This window comes from Lithobates pipiens, unplaced genomic scaffold (assembly GCF_037356315.1).
Source record: "Lithobates pipiens isolate NorthernLeopardFrog02 unplaced genomic scaffold, aLitPip1_a1.2 Scaffold_27, whole genome shotgun sequence".
In the NCBI taxonomy this organism is placed as follows: Eukaryota; Metazoa; Chordata; class Amphibia; order Anura; family Ranidae; genus Lithobates; species Lithobates pipiens.
This window is the reverse complement of record NW_027507788.1, coordinates 154,891,130-154,908,241: the sequence shown is the minus strand read 5'-3', so window position 1 is coordinate 154,908,241 and position 17,112 is coordinate 154,891,130. Positions and strand designations below refer to the sequence as shown.

The 17,112-nt window shown below is 41.3% G+C and overlaps 1 protein-coding gene across 1 annotated transcript in view; it reads left to right on the top strand.

Moving 5' to 3' along the window:
• LOC143934253 (nicotinamide N-methyltransferase-like) overlaps window positions 1–16,521 on the top strand; it is a 32,742-nt gene extending 16,221 nt beyond the window's left edge. The window contains exons 2-4 of the mRNA XM_077457706.1: window positions 8,379–8,549; window positions 11,860–12,067; window positions 16,083–16,521. Coding sequence (XP_077313832.1) covers window positions 8,396–8,549; window positions 11,860–12,067; window positions 16,083–16,500 — 780 coding nt within the window. The 5' untranslated portion in view covers window positions 8,379–8,395 and the 3' untranslated portion in view covers window positions 16,501–16,521. The remainder of the gene's footprint in view (window positions 1–8,378; window positions 8,550–11,859; window positions 12,068–16,082) is intronic.
• Window positions 16,522–17,112: the final 591 nt, after the last annotated feature.

The following is a 17,112-nucleotide window of genomic DNA, read 5'->3' as shown; positions in this document are numbered from 1 at the left end:
TACAATCTTCTTGCATAACTTTTCTCCAGACTCAACCAAAACTATACAATATGAGGCCAGACCTATACACTTTCAACTTGTGTGCAATCCGGCAAGCCCTCGTACTTCACATCTGCATGTAAATCTAAAGGAAATTGTAAAACAAAAATTGCATAATGTATATCCAGCTTGAGGAACTGCTGCTACCACACACACAACTGGCTAACGGCAAAGGAAAAACCCCTGGCAGCACTGAGGTGACGGGAACAGTAACAGGTACACGAGCCAACCGGTGTGCCTTCAAACACACAGATATTCATTAGGTAATTGGTAACAAATAGCCACATAAAAACAGACAAACAGGAAACTCTAGGAGAAACTGAGATTGCATGGTGACATGGAAGGTAACAGTTGTGAACTACACTTGGACACACAGATAGCTAGGCACATTAATATACCTTTAGCCTAAGAGCCACGCTTGCAAAGAAAGCACTGGCTGGGTGTGTAACTAATAACAGCAGGGGGAATTAAGCAGTCTTAAACAAATCTACACACAAGTCAGCATAGCCACTGATAAATAATTTTTCTTTTCTTTTTTAGAATTGGATCAGAACATACAACACACACTTGGGTAGTCCAAAACACAGCCAAATGGGCTGACAAATAGAAGCACCAACTAGATAATGGTGCTGAAACCAGGAAAGAGAAAAAATTGTCTATGGAGGCTATGATATTCTTTGTTCTGAAAGCCGTGAAAACCAATTATCGAATCTGAGGGATAAAACACCAATAACTTTTAGTAATAAACATTTATTTATTTTTTCCTGGGGAAAAAAAAAACAATGGTTATATACCTGTAACAAGAAATTAGCATATGAAACAAACATACATTACATAAACGGTGCACCTTTTTAAAATGCCAAAAATTGTTGAGCTCAACTTATTAATATGTATTACTTAAAACAAAAATTCACGTGGTATTAATATGTATTATGGTATACCAATAATTCCCCCAAAAATATGTATTCGCCTTGGTGATAAAAAAATTAGCAACTCGAAATAAAACTTTTAGTGGTACCATTTTTCAACAAATCATAATACTTCACCAGAAAACCTCTCAGAACTGTCTCTGGAAAACAAGCACATTTTAGTAAATGCACCTTTCAATTCACTAGTACAGATAATTATCTTGGCTCGGGTCATTTGCATGTAAATACAGTTCGCTTTGCATTCTCACAGATCTGGTCGAAAAGAGGGGGGGTCATTTGGGTGGGCTTGTCAGCAGCTGAGAACAACCTTCACAGGACACAACATATTGCATACTCCACACACATTCACACACTTACCATGTTTTCTATCATAACCTGTTCTTCTTAAACCCATAACATTGGTTTGGTAAGGTTGAAATTCTTTCAGAGATCCATCCCATTTCATTAGCCCCTATGGATGCATTCTCAGGATTTTGGAATGGGACCCATAACCTAGGTGGTTCATACTTCGTACACCTAGGCCCCTTTGCAAAGCGCACTGAGTACACTTCATGATCACGTCTTGTGGTCCCATATGGATTATGTTTACTGTCTTTATGACTGGAACTGGATAGACAGAATCTCGCGATGTGGCCAAATAAACCACATAAGTGGCATTTTATCTTATCTAAAGTGGTACAACATCTCTTAACCTCCCTGGCGGTACGATTATTTCGGATTTTAGGTGCTAAAAGCGGTACCATTATTTTGCATGAAAATTTGGCGTTTTATATTGTAGTCCTGCAATTCTTAGGAATAACTCACTTAAATCTGTCCAAACCAGAGTCTAGCAGACATCCCGGGTATAATAAAGTTTTGAAAAATGAAATCATAAATTATAATATAATAAATAATTATAAATAATTGTACCAAATAATAATATAACAATAATAAAAATTATTCAATAATGTAATCAAATCAAAAACACTGAAATTTGCTCAGTTGCAGAATTGTCACTGTCATTACTTTTCAGTATTTGATGACGGATCTCCCCACAAATTGCTATCGCTCAATTCTGCGAGTGATTCTAATTTATTATCGCTGTTTTCTAGCTGGTCTAAAACCATTTTTGATGTAAAAGGACAGTTTTGGTTGCTATGGACAATCTCCAGTTTCCAGGCATAAAGAACAGTTTTTATTACATAAAACTGCATGCAGGACACTGGGCAGACCACTAGGGACAACGGGGATGTGAAATATTTACATACAGCAATGTAATCTGTAAGATTACATTATACTGTATGTTTACTGTTTGTTTCACTTTTTGAATTTGGCACCGATCTCCGTCCCCGTGCGTCGCAACGCTCGCAGGGCACGGAGATCAGCGATGTGATGCATCGAGCGAGACACGGCTCGCTCGTACAGCGGGGAGACAACGCTGGATCCGAGGGAGAAGGTAAGTAAACCTCCTCCTGGATCCAGCGATGCAGTCCCGAGTCTGGCTCGGGGATACCGCTTTTGGTATGAAAAATCCACCCCGAGCCAGACTCGGGAATACCGTCAGGGGGGTTAACAAAAGGTGTTGTTTTAGACAACTGAGAATGTGGGATGGCCTTTTCTGGATTAGTAGTTTTTACCTGCGGCTTACAAAATATTGGGGCAATTTTTAAAGAGCTCTTACCTTCCAGGGATTTATTCTTGTTGGTACATACCTTCGATGTGGAGGTCATCGCCCTGAATTCAGACCTACTGAAATCAGTTGCCCTGTTATCTTCTCTATTTGAAAACTGGGCCCACGGCAGCCGACAGATAATGGTTTCATTTCACATTCTGCATCCTTCAGTCTTTTTCCCAACTGAACGTCCTCCTGTAATCTTTTGTTTTCTAGTACTAATTGCTGATGGATAGCCTCAGAATTTGACATAGAAGCTTCTAAAGTATGGATGCTACCTTTGGTTATTTATAGCTCTTCTTTTAGGGATGTAATTTTGTACTTTTAAATGTTCATACTGTTTTGCTAACCACCGGGCCTCAAAGATTAGCGGCATTTCTCCCTTACTCTTATTACAGCTTCTTTCAGTGAAATTTAATTTCACATCCTCTCCCGTCAGCGGGACAGCAAGTGTCCCTCCTGTGTGGAGACTTTCCTCCCTTAATGCCAGCATGGCCCTTTCTCTCTCTATGTCGTGGTGGCCTACTGTGTCTTGGAGCTCTACGCTCCCTCTTGAAGTGTCGGGGTCTGTGGCAGTTGAAGCAAACTGGTTTCCCTTTTGGCCGAGATCTGCACTGTTTAACTGATCAGTGACAATGCAGATCCTTTGAGGTTTCTGAATCCCAATCTGCTATATTCCTTTCAATATCATGCATGTGACAACAAAGAGGAGAGGGGCTTATCTCTCCAGTCTGAATTTGCAGTCATCAATTTTTCTCTGTTTCCTCTCGGCCCGGTCATGAAGCTATGTATCAATACGGGGTGATAGGGCACTGTTAGTAATGTCCTCACCAGCCGAATCCACGGCTTGTTTAAAGTGATTGTGGTATGTCATACAATCTTCCTGTGGACCTTGGATCACTCCTGACACCTTGGTCCAAAACTGGGGAGGATAGACTGTTTTAATCAACTGCGCCAATTGCTTAGTGAGCATATCTCCTAGATGGCTGGAGTCAACATGCGGGGTCAGTGGAATATAAGTTTTACTGAGAATTTCATCCAAGTCCCCATCTCTACAAACCCTTTTCATTATTTGAAGCATATAACCCTAGTTTGCATTGTAGCATGCCTGGATGTCCAGCAGCTCTTTGGCAAATTTTTATGGGATCTGTCCTTGGATGGGGCATAACACTCAGAAATCCCTTCTTATCGGAGGGAGTCCACGGCACATGTGTCACCTTTCCAGTGGATCTCCCATGGTTATCATAAACCACCTGTTCTCTTACAGGATAGACGGATTTGTCACCTGAAAAATATATCAGTTGTGGATTGTTTTTTGGGATTCTGTCATAGAATCCCAATAAGACTGGGGAAGATTGTTGCTGCCAGGTTTATCCAACTGCAAAGTGGCATTAACAGTCCCATGGTACACAGGTGTGCCCACATTAGGTGATATCCTTTCACCATTAGAGTGACACCACACAGGTCCTTGCTGTGGGGTGCTAGTTACTTGGGGGTATAAAGGTACATAGGCCGTGTACTCTGTAGCAGAACTGCCCATATTGCTCACAGCAGCAGAATGGCTAGGTAACTGTCGTCTAGGGGAGATTGCTGGCTCGCAGTCAGTAATATGGTCTCTGGAACTGGGGAGACTTTTTCTCCCTTGATTTCTGCATTTCCTTCCCCTGGCTTGCTGTGCTATCCTCCTTTTTATTTATTTATTTATTTATTTATTTATTTTTTTCATATGAAGAGATTTTCTGTGATTCATTGGGGGTTTTAAATGGGGTATTAAACTTGGCAGCAAGTTGTGGCTTCCCCTTTTTTTGTCATCTGTTGATAGATGACAATTCCTATCAGCTTCTGAGTATTTTTCCACCAAGGACCAGACGATTGTATAAGGGCCTAGTCCTGACAATTCCTCATCGCTTCCGTATTTATCACTGTCGCTACTCAGGGGATGTGGGTCTAGTGGCTGTCCCTGCTTGTTCCTACTAGCATCATTTGGTGTGTTTTTTTTTTTTCTCCTTAACTCTCACCGTAAAAAACATTAATTTCCTTTGTCTTATTCACCGACTCAAGCATCCATATATCTTTTTTGTATGGCCGTGTCATCTTTTTGTGGTGAGCACGGTACAGATTTTCCCATACTTTAAGTTTTTTTTAATTGTACCTTTCTTAGAAAAACTAGTTTTTGTCCACCTATCCCATTCACAAAAATATTTTACAACCTAGGGCCCATATTTATCAATCATCTCTTCCCTTGGGGTCATTTGATAGGGTTTACCCCATTCAGACCCCATCTTTGAAGCAATCCGATTACCCATCTTTACGGACACTTGAACCCTGACCTGATTTCCCAACCTTTTTATAGGTTTCTCCTCCAGAGGTAGCTACTCTCTGGACCGTGATTGGGTTGACAGGTACTGCCCCTGTCACCGTTGCTGCTTTTTCAATACTTGTCAGAACAATATATTTCCCCTGCTGGTGACGATAGTCCTTCAAATCAGCCTGGAGATTTTCCCAAACTCTTTAGTTCAATCTTGTAATAGCAATTTGGCTGTATCCTATGCACACAGCCACATCTACTTCTGTGCTCATATAAGCACCCATTTCCGTCTTAATGATATAATACTTTAGCTTACCTCCAACACACTCATCCCAATGACCAGACATCCCCCGCTATCCTACATCCTCATTTCAGCCTGGCTGCTCCTCAGCCAGGCCCCTCTGGTTCCCCATTAACGAGACATCACCAGCATTCTTACATTCTACAAACGGTCAGCATGTGTGTCCTCTCGGACCTCAACCGATCTTTTATTTACCTTTCCACTGGAAGCCATGCCCTGGAGGGTTTGCCTCCAACAGCTGAACACCTCCCACAAAGGTTGTGACCTCACAGCTGCAACACAGGATGTGAAGGCCCATATAAGGACAATACAATGCAATACAATTCAGAATAAAGTACCAATCGCAGACATGTATACATTCAAATAGTCAGTGACGCAAACTGACTAAATGCTTTCAATGATGGAAACCATACAAAACCAATGAACGATGACTACAATTCCATTGATAGAAATCCTTAATATACATTGTTCCAGAGAACAATGTATAGCTGGATTATTCAACACCACCTTGCGGATGGAAGGTTATCCACAGATGTGCACTGCCTATCTCCATGTGGTGATCAGACACAGCAGAGACAATGTGCACACATCCGCCTACAACCAATCCCTGAAGAGCAAGCATATGCGCCCAGACAATAATCTGTACATTGTACAGGGGCCCTTTTGCTGGCGGACATACCCCCACTCTGCAAACACCTTTTTCCAATCCCAAGAAGTTATCCACTACCTAACGGATGTCAACCAGCGTCAGTCTGCCCCAGTCAGCTCTTTTCGTGTGGGCTAGGGGAGAATGAACACGGGAGGACTCTTATGACAATACATATAATAAATACATCTAAAATTTTCCACAACAATCTCCCCCGTTGATTTTTTTATTTTTTTAAAGTATTCTATTCTATTACTTATGTTACCTCAAGAATGATTAAAGCAAACTTGGATAATCACTAAAGTATATGCATGCTTGGAGTACAGAAGGCAGTTAACCTGAGGCACACTCATTTGCAATATGATTTGTATTTGTTACAGTATAGCCAATGCTCCCAGGCCTATTTGCAAAGCTCACAATCCCCAGTTAGTTATTTGCGAAGAAGAGAGATTCATACCCAAGATCATTCGGTGTGATTTAGTTTGATGCAATTTGTCATGCGACTTTGGACACAAAGTCTCATCACAAGTCGCAGCCCATTGATTTCAATAGCACCCGTTGCAATCTATGCGACTCAACGCTGCAGCGACTCTGAAAAGGTACCTGCACCACTTTGATGCGACTCTGGATCAAAGTCGCATTCAAAGCCATATCACAGTCACACTCTAAATCATGCAACATTAGAGTTGTGCCAGTGGAGACGCAGCCCTATACCCACAGGTATGTTTCAATCACAAAGATTGGCCTAATCTCATTAAAAGGGTTAACTGAAATTGCTTTTTGGCAGAGGCACATATCCTTTTCCACTGCCTCCAAAATTCCAAATTGAGCCCTCATCATTCGCTCTTACAATTTCATTTTATATATACACATTATTCAAAATCGGTCTCAAAGTATTAGTATAGACAAAAGGGTACAAAGGAAAGTTCTGAGAAGTTTGCTAGTCTGGGTATTCTGGGTATTCAGATGGGAGACAGGTGAACACAAAACCAGCTCTGTCTTCCATACAAGAATTCGCATTCACCCAAAACCTTAAACTTCCTCACACCCGGGCACCATCTGATAAGGCTATTTTTATACCTACCTCACTTATATGCTTAATAATACATAGCATAAGTGTCATAAAAACCTTTTATCTATATGACTCAACCCATGCAGTTGCTCTATAACCCATGAAATCATTAAGGAATGATAAATGTTTTTTTTTTTGTTTTTGTTTTACAATCACATTTATTTATACAGAAAAGAAACGTTGGAGATTACCCAATATAACGTGGAGGATACAACCTTAAAACAAAGATATTACTAATGATACAACATATTGCTATAATGGTCATAGACATGCTAGATTAATAATATATTAAGGCAGCCTTTCTCAACCTTTTCAACACAGAGGAACCCTTGAAATAGTTCTCCAGTCTCGGGGAACCCCTGCTAAAAAAAAAAAAGAGAAATCTACAACTCATGATACATTACACTTGTGGTCATTGGGAAGAATTATCCCCTTACAGATAGCTAAAAAGATCAATGGTGTCGGTGGGAACTTATCCGAGAAGCAGAAATGGCCCAATGCTGAAGGAACGAGTAGCAACCTCCTGGAGGAACCCTAGGGTTCCACAGAACCCTGGTTGGGAATCCACTGTATGAAGGCAAAATCCTACGGTAGAAAAAGTTAAGAAAAGACATAAGAGATAATACAGATACATTGTATAGAGATGTCTTGCGTAACCTTCATTTAGACTGTCAGCCGAAGAGAAAGGCCAGTGACCTGTGTTCCAAAATATACACATTTGTAAACCCCCCCCCCCCCCATCCTTCCATATGCTAAAACTGCTACATTGAGTCAATGGGGGTGGAGTGCTGTCTTACCAGCTACCAATTCATGACCAGGTTATTCATGTCTCCTTCCCACCCTCCTTTGAAGTGACATTTTTGTGCTAAATGGTCTGAGAAGAGTCTTTTGTCAGATAACTACTCAAGATAAAATTCAACAGCTGGGTATGGTCTCTGTTGCTTCTAAACATGTTCTGAAACTATAGAGTCATTGAAAGATCACTGTGAGTCCAATTAATAATTAAGTCCATCACCTTCAGGGCCCAAATCTCCACCACAGGATGTTCCTTGTGCATGTATCTGGTCTGATTGGCTCAGAGTACTTCCTCTCTGTCCCATTTTGAGTTCTATTGTACATTGAATTACAAGAGGCTGATGTCAAGATATTGGTTTGCATTTTGAAGTATGCTTTATAATGAAAACAAAACTGCATTCAATTGTATTTAAATATAAATCTAGATTTCAACTTGAGGGTTAAGAATCGGGCCACACAGGAATTTTTATTTTATTTTTTTTTCTCCACTTTTCGTCGTACTGATACCCCCAGGCTGAATACTACTGGCTACTACTACTTTTGGCACTGGAAGGTATTGGTCTGCAGAAAACGGACCCACAGAGTACCATACACAGTACAAATGCGGTTTGACTCATTCTCACTTTTGTACACACAGGGCAGTTGACGAGCAGCATGGAGGTTTCATCAAGGTCAGAATATCAGGAAAATTACAATGGTTTTGACCCAAGAAAGTACTTGGACCAGTTTTACGCAGTAGATGAAGACCATAAAATGACAGAGGAGGCCATTTTCCTGTTCACCTTTCTGAAAAACGTATTTTCAGCTGGTAAGTAATGCTGTTTTGAGTATTGTCCCCTCAATGTCTATTCAGGTCTGGATATATAGGCATTATTTTAGTTGTAAAATCTCCTATTCATTTATTTAAAACGCAAGTTCACCTTCAGCACAAAAAAATCAAATTCCTTCATAAATCATGCCTAACATTCATGACAATCTTAATGTGCGTAAATTTTTTTAAAATTTTTTTTTTTTGTAAAAATTACTCACCCCCAAGTTCTGGATATCCTGTTTTTGTGAATCAATAAAAAAAAATGCACTGAAAGCTTCTCTTCTACTTCTTTCTGGCAATGCCTTCTGGGATTGTATTTCACTGAACGAATGAGAAACTACAAGTCCAATGAATCATTGCCTTTGTGGCTCCTCGCTGCTGTGGCTGGGGGAGGAGAACCGGAGGAGACACAGATATAGTGTCTCCCCAGAATAGGGATTGAAAGAAATATAAGAAAAACTGGAAAGCCCCATATACACGTCTAAACCAGTGGTGGCCGATGAAATCAATTTTTTTTTTCTGTCAGTAGCACTTACACCATCACCGGCGGCTTCCCCTGCTCAGCGGCGTCCTGTTCTCTTGCTCTCCATGGGTCATCACGGCGGCGGTTTCGCTTCCGTTTCCTCCCTCCTCCTCATCATCCAATCAGGAATCTTCTCTTTTCGGCCAATTGGAAAATGGGTGTCACACCCGCTTCTGATTGCCCGGATTGAGGATCAGTGTTTCAACAGCGACTATGCATTCGCTGTTGTAACACACCTGGGTGGGATGGGAGCTCGTTCTGTGACCCGAGCCCACCCTACTTTGACACCTATTGAAGACTCTGGATCTAATCAGATGCTTAAAAAAAAAAATAACAAACAAAAAAAAACCCTGGCTGCTGTAATTCATGTTCCGGTGCACCGAAAGGGGCCAGACACATGAATAGGGGATGGCTGCAGCGGAATTTCCGAACTGAACTTTTTCCGACTGAAAAATAGAGATCCTGCTCTCAATATTTTACTGGCTGGAATTCGGCCAGCAATAGTCTGATGGAACATACATCTCATCTTCTTCTTATGTGACAGCATTAGTGTATAGTGATGATTGGTCACTCAGACACCAACAGCATCACCTTGGGTGGGAGGACTTTAGCCCTGTGTAGTCTTGACAAGAGCTAACACAAGACGTCTCCTCCTGGCATGTGCTAGCTGAATAAATCCAGGGAGAACAAAAACAGTAACCAAGTGCTACAATGAAATCTGTCCTATTCTCCAAAACATAGAGGAGAACAGTTGTGTAGTCTCAGCGATAGCTAAAAACCATAAGAATGCAGCAGAGGCAGAACACAAGTTATCAGCTGTCAAAATTTCAATAACAGATGTTGTAGCACTAACCCCCGAAGCAGCTGCTGGTTTTCGGGCTTACCATTACCTTACCTGCTCGCTTCTTCATCTTAGGGGGGTCCCGTGGAAAGTAGTAGACATGTGCATTCGTTTTCGTCCGAATGCATTTTCGTCCGAATTTCAGGTATTTTCGTTTTCGTTTTGACAAACGATAACGAAAGTGCAGATTCTGAAAAACGAAAGATCCGACATAAATAAATGCTTTTTTTCGTTTTCGTTGTTACAACAGTTCGATATAGAATAGGAGATTCGAAGTGACCGTTCGATATAGAATAGGAGATTCGACGTGACTCCATATGTCTATTGAACCTGTGGTCGAATGTGCCTAAGTTTCGTTTACCTCTATTAGTCCTATTATATAGAAAAGCTTCGACAGAGAGTAAATATTCGACATAGAGAGAACAGAATCGACAGAGAGAAACGATACTGGAATTGGGTGGGGGAAGTAAATAAAAAAAAAATAATGATAATATTCGACGGGATCGTTGCACGTTTATAATAATATTCGACGGGATCGTTGCACGTTTATAATAATATTCGACGGGATCGTCGCAACTATACGACACTGCAATCGTACATTTCGGCAATCGAATGCTCCGCCTATAGGCTATATAGTTTAGCAGCTCCATCGAATCTTCTTTATCCATTCGACAGATACCATAAGCCTTCCAAGACAGATTCGACCGTAATTCATGTGGATTTTCGGACGAATGCAATTTTTGCACGAAAAACGAAATAAATAAAAACGAATTTCGGGAGTAACTAAATAAATAAAATTTACGGACGAAAACGAAAAAACGAAACGAAATATTCTAGTCTGCACATGTCTAGAAAGTAGCCCAAATGATGATAAATCCGGCACTTTTTTTGAAGATTTATTTAGGGATAACACCAAAGACAAAAGACACAGTCCTTCAATAGATAGATCAATAGAAGGTTAGAGGATAAGGGGGAGTTCAGGCACCTAGTCATTGCGGGTTTTAGGTATTTAGTCAGATCCAGAGGACAAACAGCTCCACAGACTGGATCCAGCCGTCACCGGATAGGCCCCTCTCACTTGACCTAGCAGCCGATGAAATGCTTAACAAAGTCTCTGCCACAGACTTGTCAATTGAACTTAGTGGTTTTTGAGAGTTTTTTGGAAGAACTACCATACAGTACCCAATTCTTTCAGCCGACCCGGTGATACTGTAAGGATATTGATCCGGGTTGCGTCCTTCAACTGAGTTTCCAGGCTCCTCCAGAGACACCAGCCTTGTGCTCGGTCCTCCACCTGAGAAATCCTCCAGTTGCTTGGCTTCTCCCCACAGGCGAGACAGCACAGGACCACCCTTGAATCAGTAGGCCCCAAGACCTTCCTGGGCCTACACTCTCAGTTGCGAGGCCTCGGGCCACCCGGCCTCAAGGCACAGATCCATGCGACACAGACCCCAGGCCAGGAGGGCCATGGGGTCGGGATAGCGGACAGACAGAACAGAAAAAAATGGTGTCAGTACCTTTTTTTTTTTTTTTTTTTTTTTTTTTTCTTTTTTTTTATAAATACCCTTAAATGCACAGCAGGGATACCACACCCACTGAACCATTTCCGAGCAAGAGGTGGTATTCAATACATCCAACATGCTGCTGTTCCACATCCACCGACGGTGACGGCGGCACCTACAGTCAAGTGGGAATCGGTGCAACCCAGCTGGACTGGTATAGAAACCAGAACTTTTAGAGAAATTAGTCTGAGCTAAACTACAGCTTCAGACAATTTAATTTGAAAAATAACAATAGCGTCTGCTCAGCAGGAGCAGGGCGCTACAGATGTGAAAAAAATGTAATGGTGAATTTAACAGACCAAAAGGAACCAAATAAGATAAGTTAATTGTTGGGGTTTACATGTCCTTTAAAATTGTGAGCATGTTTGATTTCTTTTTTAGGTCGCGTGGAAGGCAATAGTCTTATAGAGATTGGTGCTGGTCCCACCATATGTCACATTCTGTCTGCTTGTGAAAACTTCAAGAAAATATACCTTACAGATTATGTAGAAAGAAACCTGCAAGAAATAGAGAAATGGATAAAAGGTGATCGGGAGGCCTTTGATTGGTCTCCACATCTGAAATATGTCTGTGACATTGAAAACCACAGGTATGTACTAAACATCTATTAATGCACACCAGTTATAGATGTGTTCAAAAGAGTTGCTCATTCCATTAATTCGCTGAAAAATTGTATTTTATTAAGTTTTTCTTTTCGCCATACAATATTAATCAAGTGCTCTCCAATCCTATCCCACTGCTCCCTCTTGCCTACATACATACATACATACATACATGCATACATACATTATTTTTCCACATTGACAGTTGATCTGATAAATTATATAGAATATGGTACTTTAATCACTGATCTAATATCATACGTTTTTAGGCTGCGTTCACATCTAGGCATCCTGGATCACGGGGTTCCCCGTCACTTCCAATGGCACCCCGATCGTGGCGCGATTTTACCATGATTGCTGCCCAAAGTGAGGTCAGGTACTGATGTTGGACGAGAAGGCCTGGCTCACAGTCTCCACTCTAATTCATCTCAAAGATGTTCTATTTGGTTGCGGTCAGGACTCTGTGCAGGCCAGTCAAGTTCCCCCACTCAAAAAATGCACTGATAGGTGGCAGTGATGAGCACTGGTGGGTAACGCTGATAAGCAGCACTGCTAGGTGGCACTGATGAGGCATAGATTGGTGGCACTCATGGTCATTGATGGCACTGATATACACTGGTGGGCACTGATATGCTCTGTGGGCACTGGCGGGCACAGATGAGGTGGCTGTGCCTCTTCCTCTTTTGGACCGATGTCCCTTACACAGAAGCCAGTGATGAGAGAGAGACCCCCCCGAAGGAGCTGCTGATTATTTTTGGGCTTACCGTTACCTTCTGTTCTCCTTGTTGCACGTCTAGGGGATGTCCCGTGGTAGATAGCCCAGTAACTTCAGACTGACAATAGAGCTACTTGAATGGGTTTTATTTGCAAACTCAGACAATTGAACAGTCTCAACTTGGGATCAGAGGGTTGGAAAAGAGGTTCAGGTACTCTTATGCCAAATTCCCCAAAAAATGTTAAAGAACTTGTTTGCTTTAACTGTATCCAGAGAATAGCCACTCGCAGCTGGATGAACACTCGGGTTGGACAGTACCTCTCTCAAGGCCTAGCAGCCAACAAGGTGCTTACTCAGGAACAAAGTCTTTGTCACAGACGTTGTTGCAGACCACGTAAGGAAACTAAGCTGTAGAACACTTGTAGGATACCTGGATCTTTCAGCCTACTTGGCGATATCCACATGACCGGATTCTCTCGGTTACTTCAGCCCTTCCAGACTCTTGTTAAGAAAACCAACCCGTATGTGGTGTTCTTTTAAAGAGTCCTTCCCTGGAATGCTCGAAGTACTCTGGGTTTCTCCCGAACCGGAGACGACACCCAACCACCTCAGAATCCTCCTTTAGTTTCCTTGCCTTAGGCTAGCCAGCTCCAAGACATTAGTGGATCCACACCCCAGGCCATAGCCTTCCTGGGGGCTGGTCAGGAGGACCAGGACCATGTAATCGGCACTTCATACTGGACCGGGAACCCCAAACCACGTGACGTCCGCATCTTAAATACCCTCTCCCAGAGGGCACAGCGAGAGGGCCACTCCCACTGACCTGGCTCCAAAAGAGAGTAACCTAAGCACCTAACCAGACCATAGTTCCACACCTGCCACAAGAGACAGAGCCCCTTGTGGCCAGGCTGAACATCTTGCAGTCCAGTCAGACTGATGCGGAGGTCCAATTTAGACAAACCCAAACCAAACTGCAGTTTAGGCAAAGTTTAACTTTGAAAAACGCATAGCACGTGCTCTTCAGGAGCCGCTGCTACATTTACATTTTAAAAGGACTGTATAAAAAGTAAAACAAATTTTAAAGTGCCATGTCCCTCTGAGCTCACGCACAGAAGCGAACGCATATGTAAGTCGCAGCCACATATGTAAACGTTGTTCAAACCACACATTTGAGGTATCGCTGCGATTGTTAGAGCGAGAACAATAATACTAGCACTAGACCTTCTCTGTAACTCTAAACATGTAACCTGTAAACATTTTTAAAATGTCGCCTATGGAGATTTTTAAGTACTGTAGTTTGTTGCCATTCCACAAGCATGACATGTTTGGTATCTATTTACTCGGTGTAACATCTTTTTCACATTTTATTTCATGAAAGTATATTTTTTTCCAAAAAAAATAAAAAATGTGTTTGGAACATGGCTGCGCGAATACAGTGTGACATGAAATATTCTCAAGGGTCTCTGGGGGTTCTGAGTAATTTTTCTAGAAAAAAAAAATACTAATTTTAAACTTGTAAACAACAAATGTCAGAAAAAGGACTGGTCCTTAACTGGTTAAATGTGTGGTACAAGTAAATCATGGCCCAACAGCTGTATGCTGTATACTAACAGGAAGCTGTTTCATTTTAAATTTGTTTATATATACGTTGAGACCTTCTTTTTCTCAACCTGACCAATTATTTTCTGTTTATGTGTAGATTTTCTGACTTGTTGTAAAATCCCCATGAGTCATAAGGAGAATGAAGCCTTTGTTTTCACCTACTAATGGTACCCCCTAAACACACCCAAAGTTTAAGTATCACATTGTACAGATCAAAGCAGGACCTAGCCCTATAAGCAGTGGTGGTGCGTCCATAAGGGCAGCCACCCCTCTATGCCCAATGGATAGATTCATGCATTACATGAATCTATCCATGGCGAGCGTCACACTGGCTACAATTGATGGTTTTTGTTTGGCGCAAATTTTTTGGAAAAAAAAAAAAAAACAATCGTGATGTATTTAAAATTACGTTTCCTATGTCTGTCTGAATTGATGATATTCTGACATGTGGTCCCCAAGGTAATCAGCTGAATAATACATGCTGTAATTGGAGTTCCTTGCTGCATTTGCAAGATCTTATACTCCTATCTAATAAAACATGAATAAAACAGATGAACCTTTTTTACTGTGCTTCTATTAGAGATATGTTGCAGAAAACAATATGTGAAAACCAATATGCAATCAAATGAATGGTCATAATAATAAAATAATGCAGTACCAAAAAGCAAAAAATTGCCTGGTAATGAAGGGGGGGGGGGGGGGGGCCGTTAAATCTTCCAGATGTACACTTGTGTACCAGACTGTATTTACCCCCTTATTGCCAGGCCACTTTTCAGTTGTCCGTTCTGTGATATTGTGACTGACAATTACTCGGCCGTGCAGCATTCTTTTGGTGGTATTTCTGTAGTAGAAATACAAAAACAAAACAGTGTTTATTAAAGGAAGAAACCTGTTTCCTTTTTACTTTTGTTATATAAAAAAAATGGCAAATAAAATTGCCAGAAAACCCGGAGCACCCCTGACATGACCCCTTTTTAAATAGTAGACACCCCAAGATCTAATTCTAAATCACATTTTTGGGAAATAAAGAAACCTGTTGGCATTGAGGTGGATAAAAACCTGAAGATTGGTAATAGTGCACTGGATACAGCAGCGTCATAGGTCATACAGAGAGAGAGAGGAGATGAAGGGGTCAAGGTACAGGTCACATACATGGAGATGAAAGGTTTAATGTTCAGATGTACAGGATATGGAAGGTGAAGGGTTAATATATAAGTCAATAGAGACAGGATGGATATCAGATTTACAGGGTAGGAGGGGAAGGTGAAAAGGCTAAAAGAAGAAAAAAAGATCCCACAATCACCCCACCCCTTAGACCCTTGTATACTGTTTTATATATAGTATGTGGTTCTCTGCACCATGTTATTGCTGTGATTGGTCACCACAGCAATCGCATGATACAGAGCCGCTCAGATCAACACTGTGTCTGAACGAAGCTGTCTGATGATGATTCTGTTCACAATGGGTGTATGGCTGCCAGTGGGTGATTTCTGGAGTAACATTTATTAACCTATGATGTTATAATAATTCATATTGCTTTCCCATTATCAGTGTTGGATTTAGTGCACACATCTCTCTTTAGAAAACTGATTTTCAATTGTGTCTGGTTGCCTTGATAAAAATAAATTGATCAACATAGCTAGTTTTAAAATACCTGTTAGTGATTCTGATGATCTCAATTCTAGGTCCACAGAGGAGAAGGCAGAGAAGATACGCAGGAAAGTCTCGCTCATGAAGTGTGATGTCACCAAATCCAATCCGTTAGAGCCAAATTCCCTTCCCCTGGCAGACTGTGTGATCGTTGCTGCGTGTCTCATCTGTGCTTGCAAGAATGCTGAAGAATTTAAAACTGCCCTGAAGAACATTGTATCTCTGATCAGACCCGGGGGTCATCTAGTGCTCAATGATTATTTAGGAGCCTCCCATTATACGGTCGGCGAGGCAAAGTTTTCAGTTCTGTCACTTGATGAAAATATCGTGCGAGAGGCGGTGTCTGAGAGTGGATGTGAGATTCAGGAGTTTAGAACATGTACTGACTTACAATTTCCAGAGGAGGTGTTTAATTGTAACGTTTGTTTCTGTCTTCTTGCCCGCAAACATTAAAGCCATAAAGGGAAAAATTTACTTTAATGACATCATGGTCCTTTACCACATGATCATCTGTCAGCCAATAACAGCCGATCACGGAAATAAACAGAAGCCGGTTATCGGCTTTATTTCTCCTAAGCGTGAGGAGAGAAGACAGAAGCCGGTAACTGACTTCTGTTACAGTCCCCCCATCGTCACCTATTTGTGCCCACCAGTGCCACCTCACCAATGCCCATCAGTGCAGCATCATCAGCGCACATCAGTGAAGGAGGAAAATTACCTGTTTGCAAAAAATTTTAACAAACTTTGAAAAAATGTTTTCTTTTTTTCCCAACATTTCTGGCCTTTTTCTTTTTCTTTAGCAAAAATAAAAAACCCAGAGGTGGTTAAATACCACCAAAAATCTCTATTTGTGTGAAAAAATAAATCATAAAAAATTTGTATGGGTACAGCAATGCATGACTACGCAATTGTCATTCAAAGTGCGACAGCGCTGAAAGCTGAAAATTGGCCTTGGCAGGAAGGGGGTATAAGTGCCCAGTAAGCAAGTGGTTGAATAATGCCCTTAGTTTTATTATTTTAATTTATCTTTTAACCAATAGGAATTCCATGTATATTATCTCACAA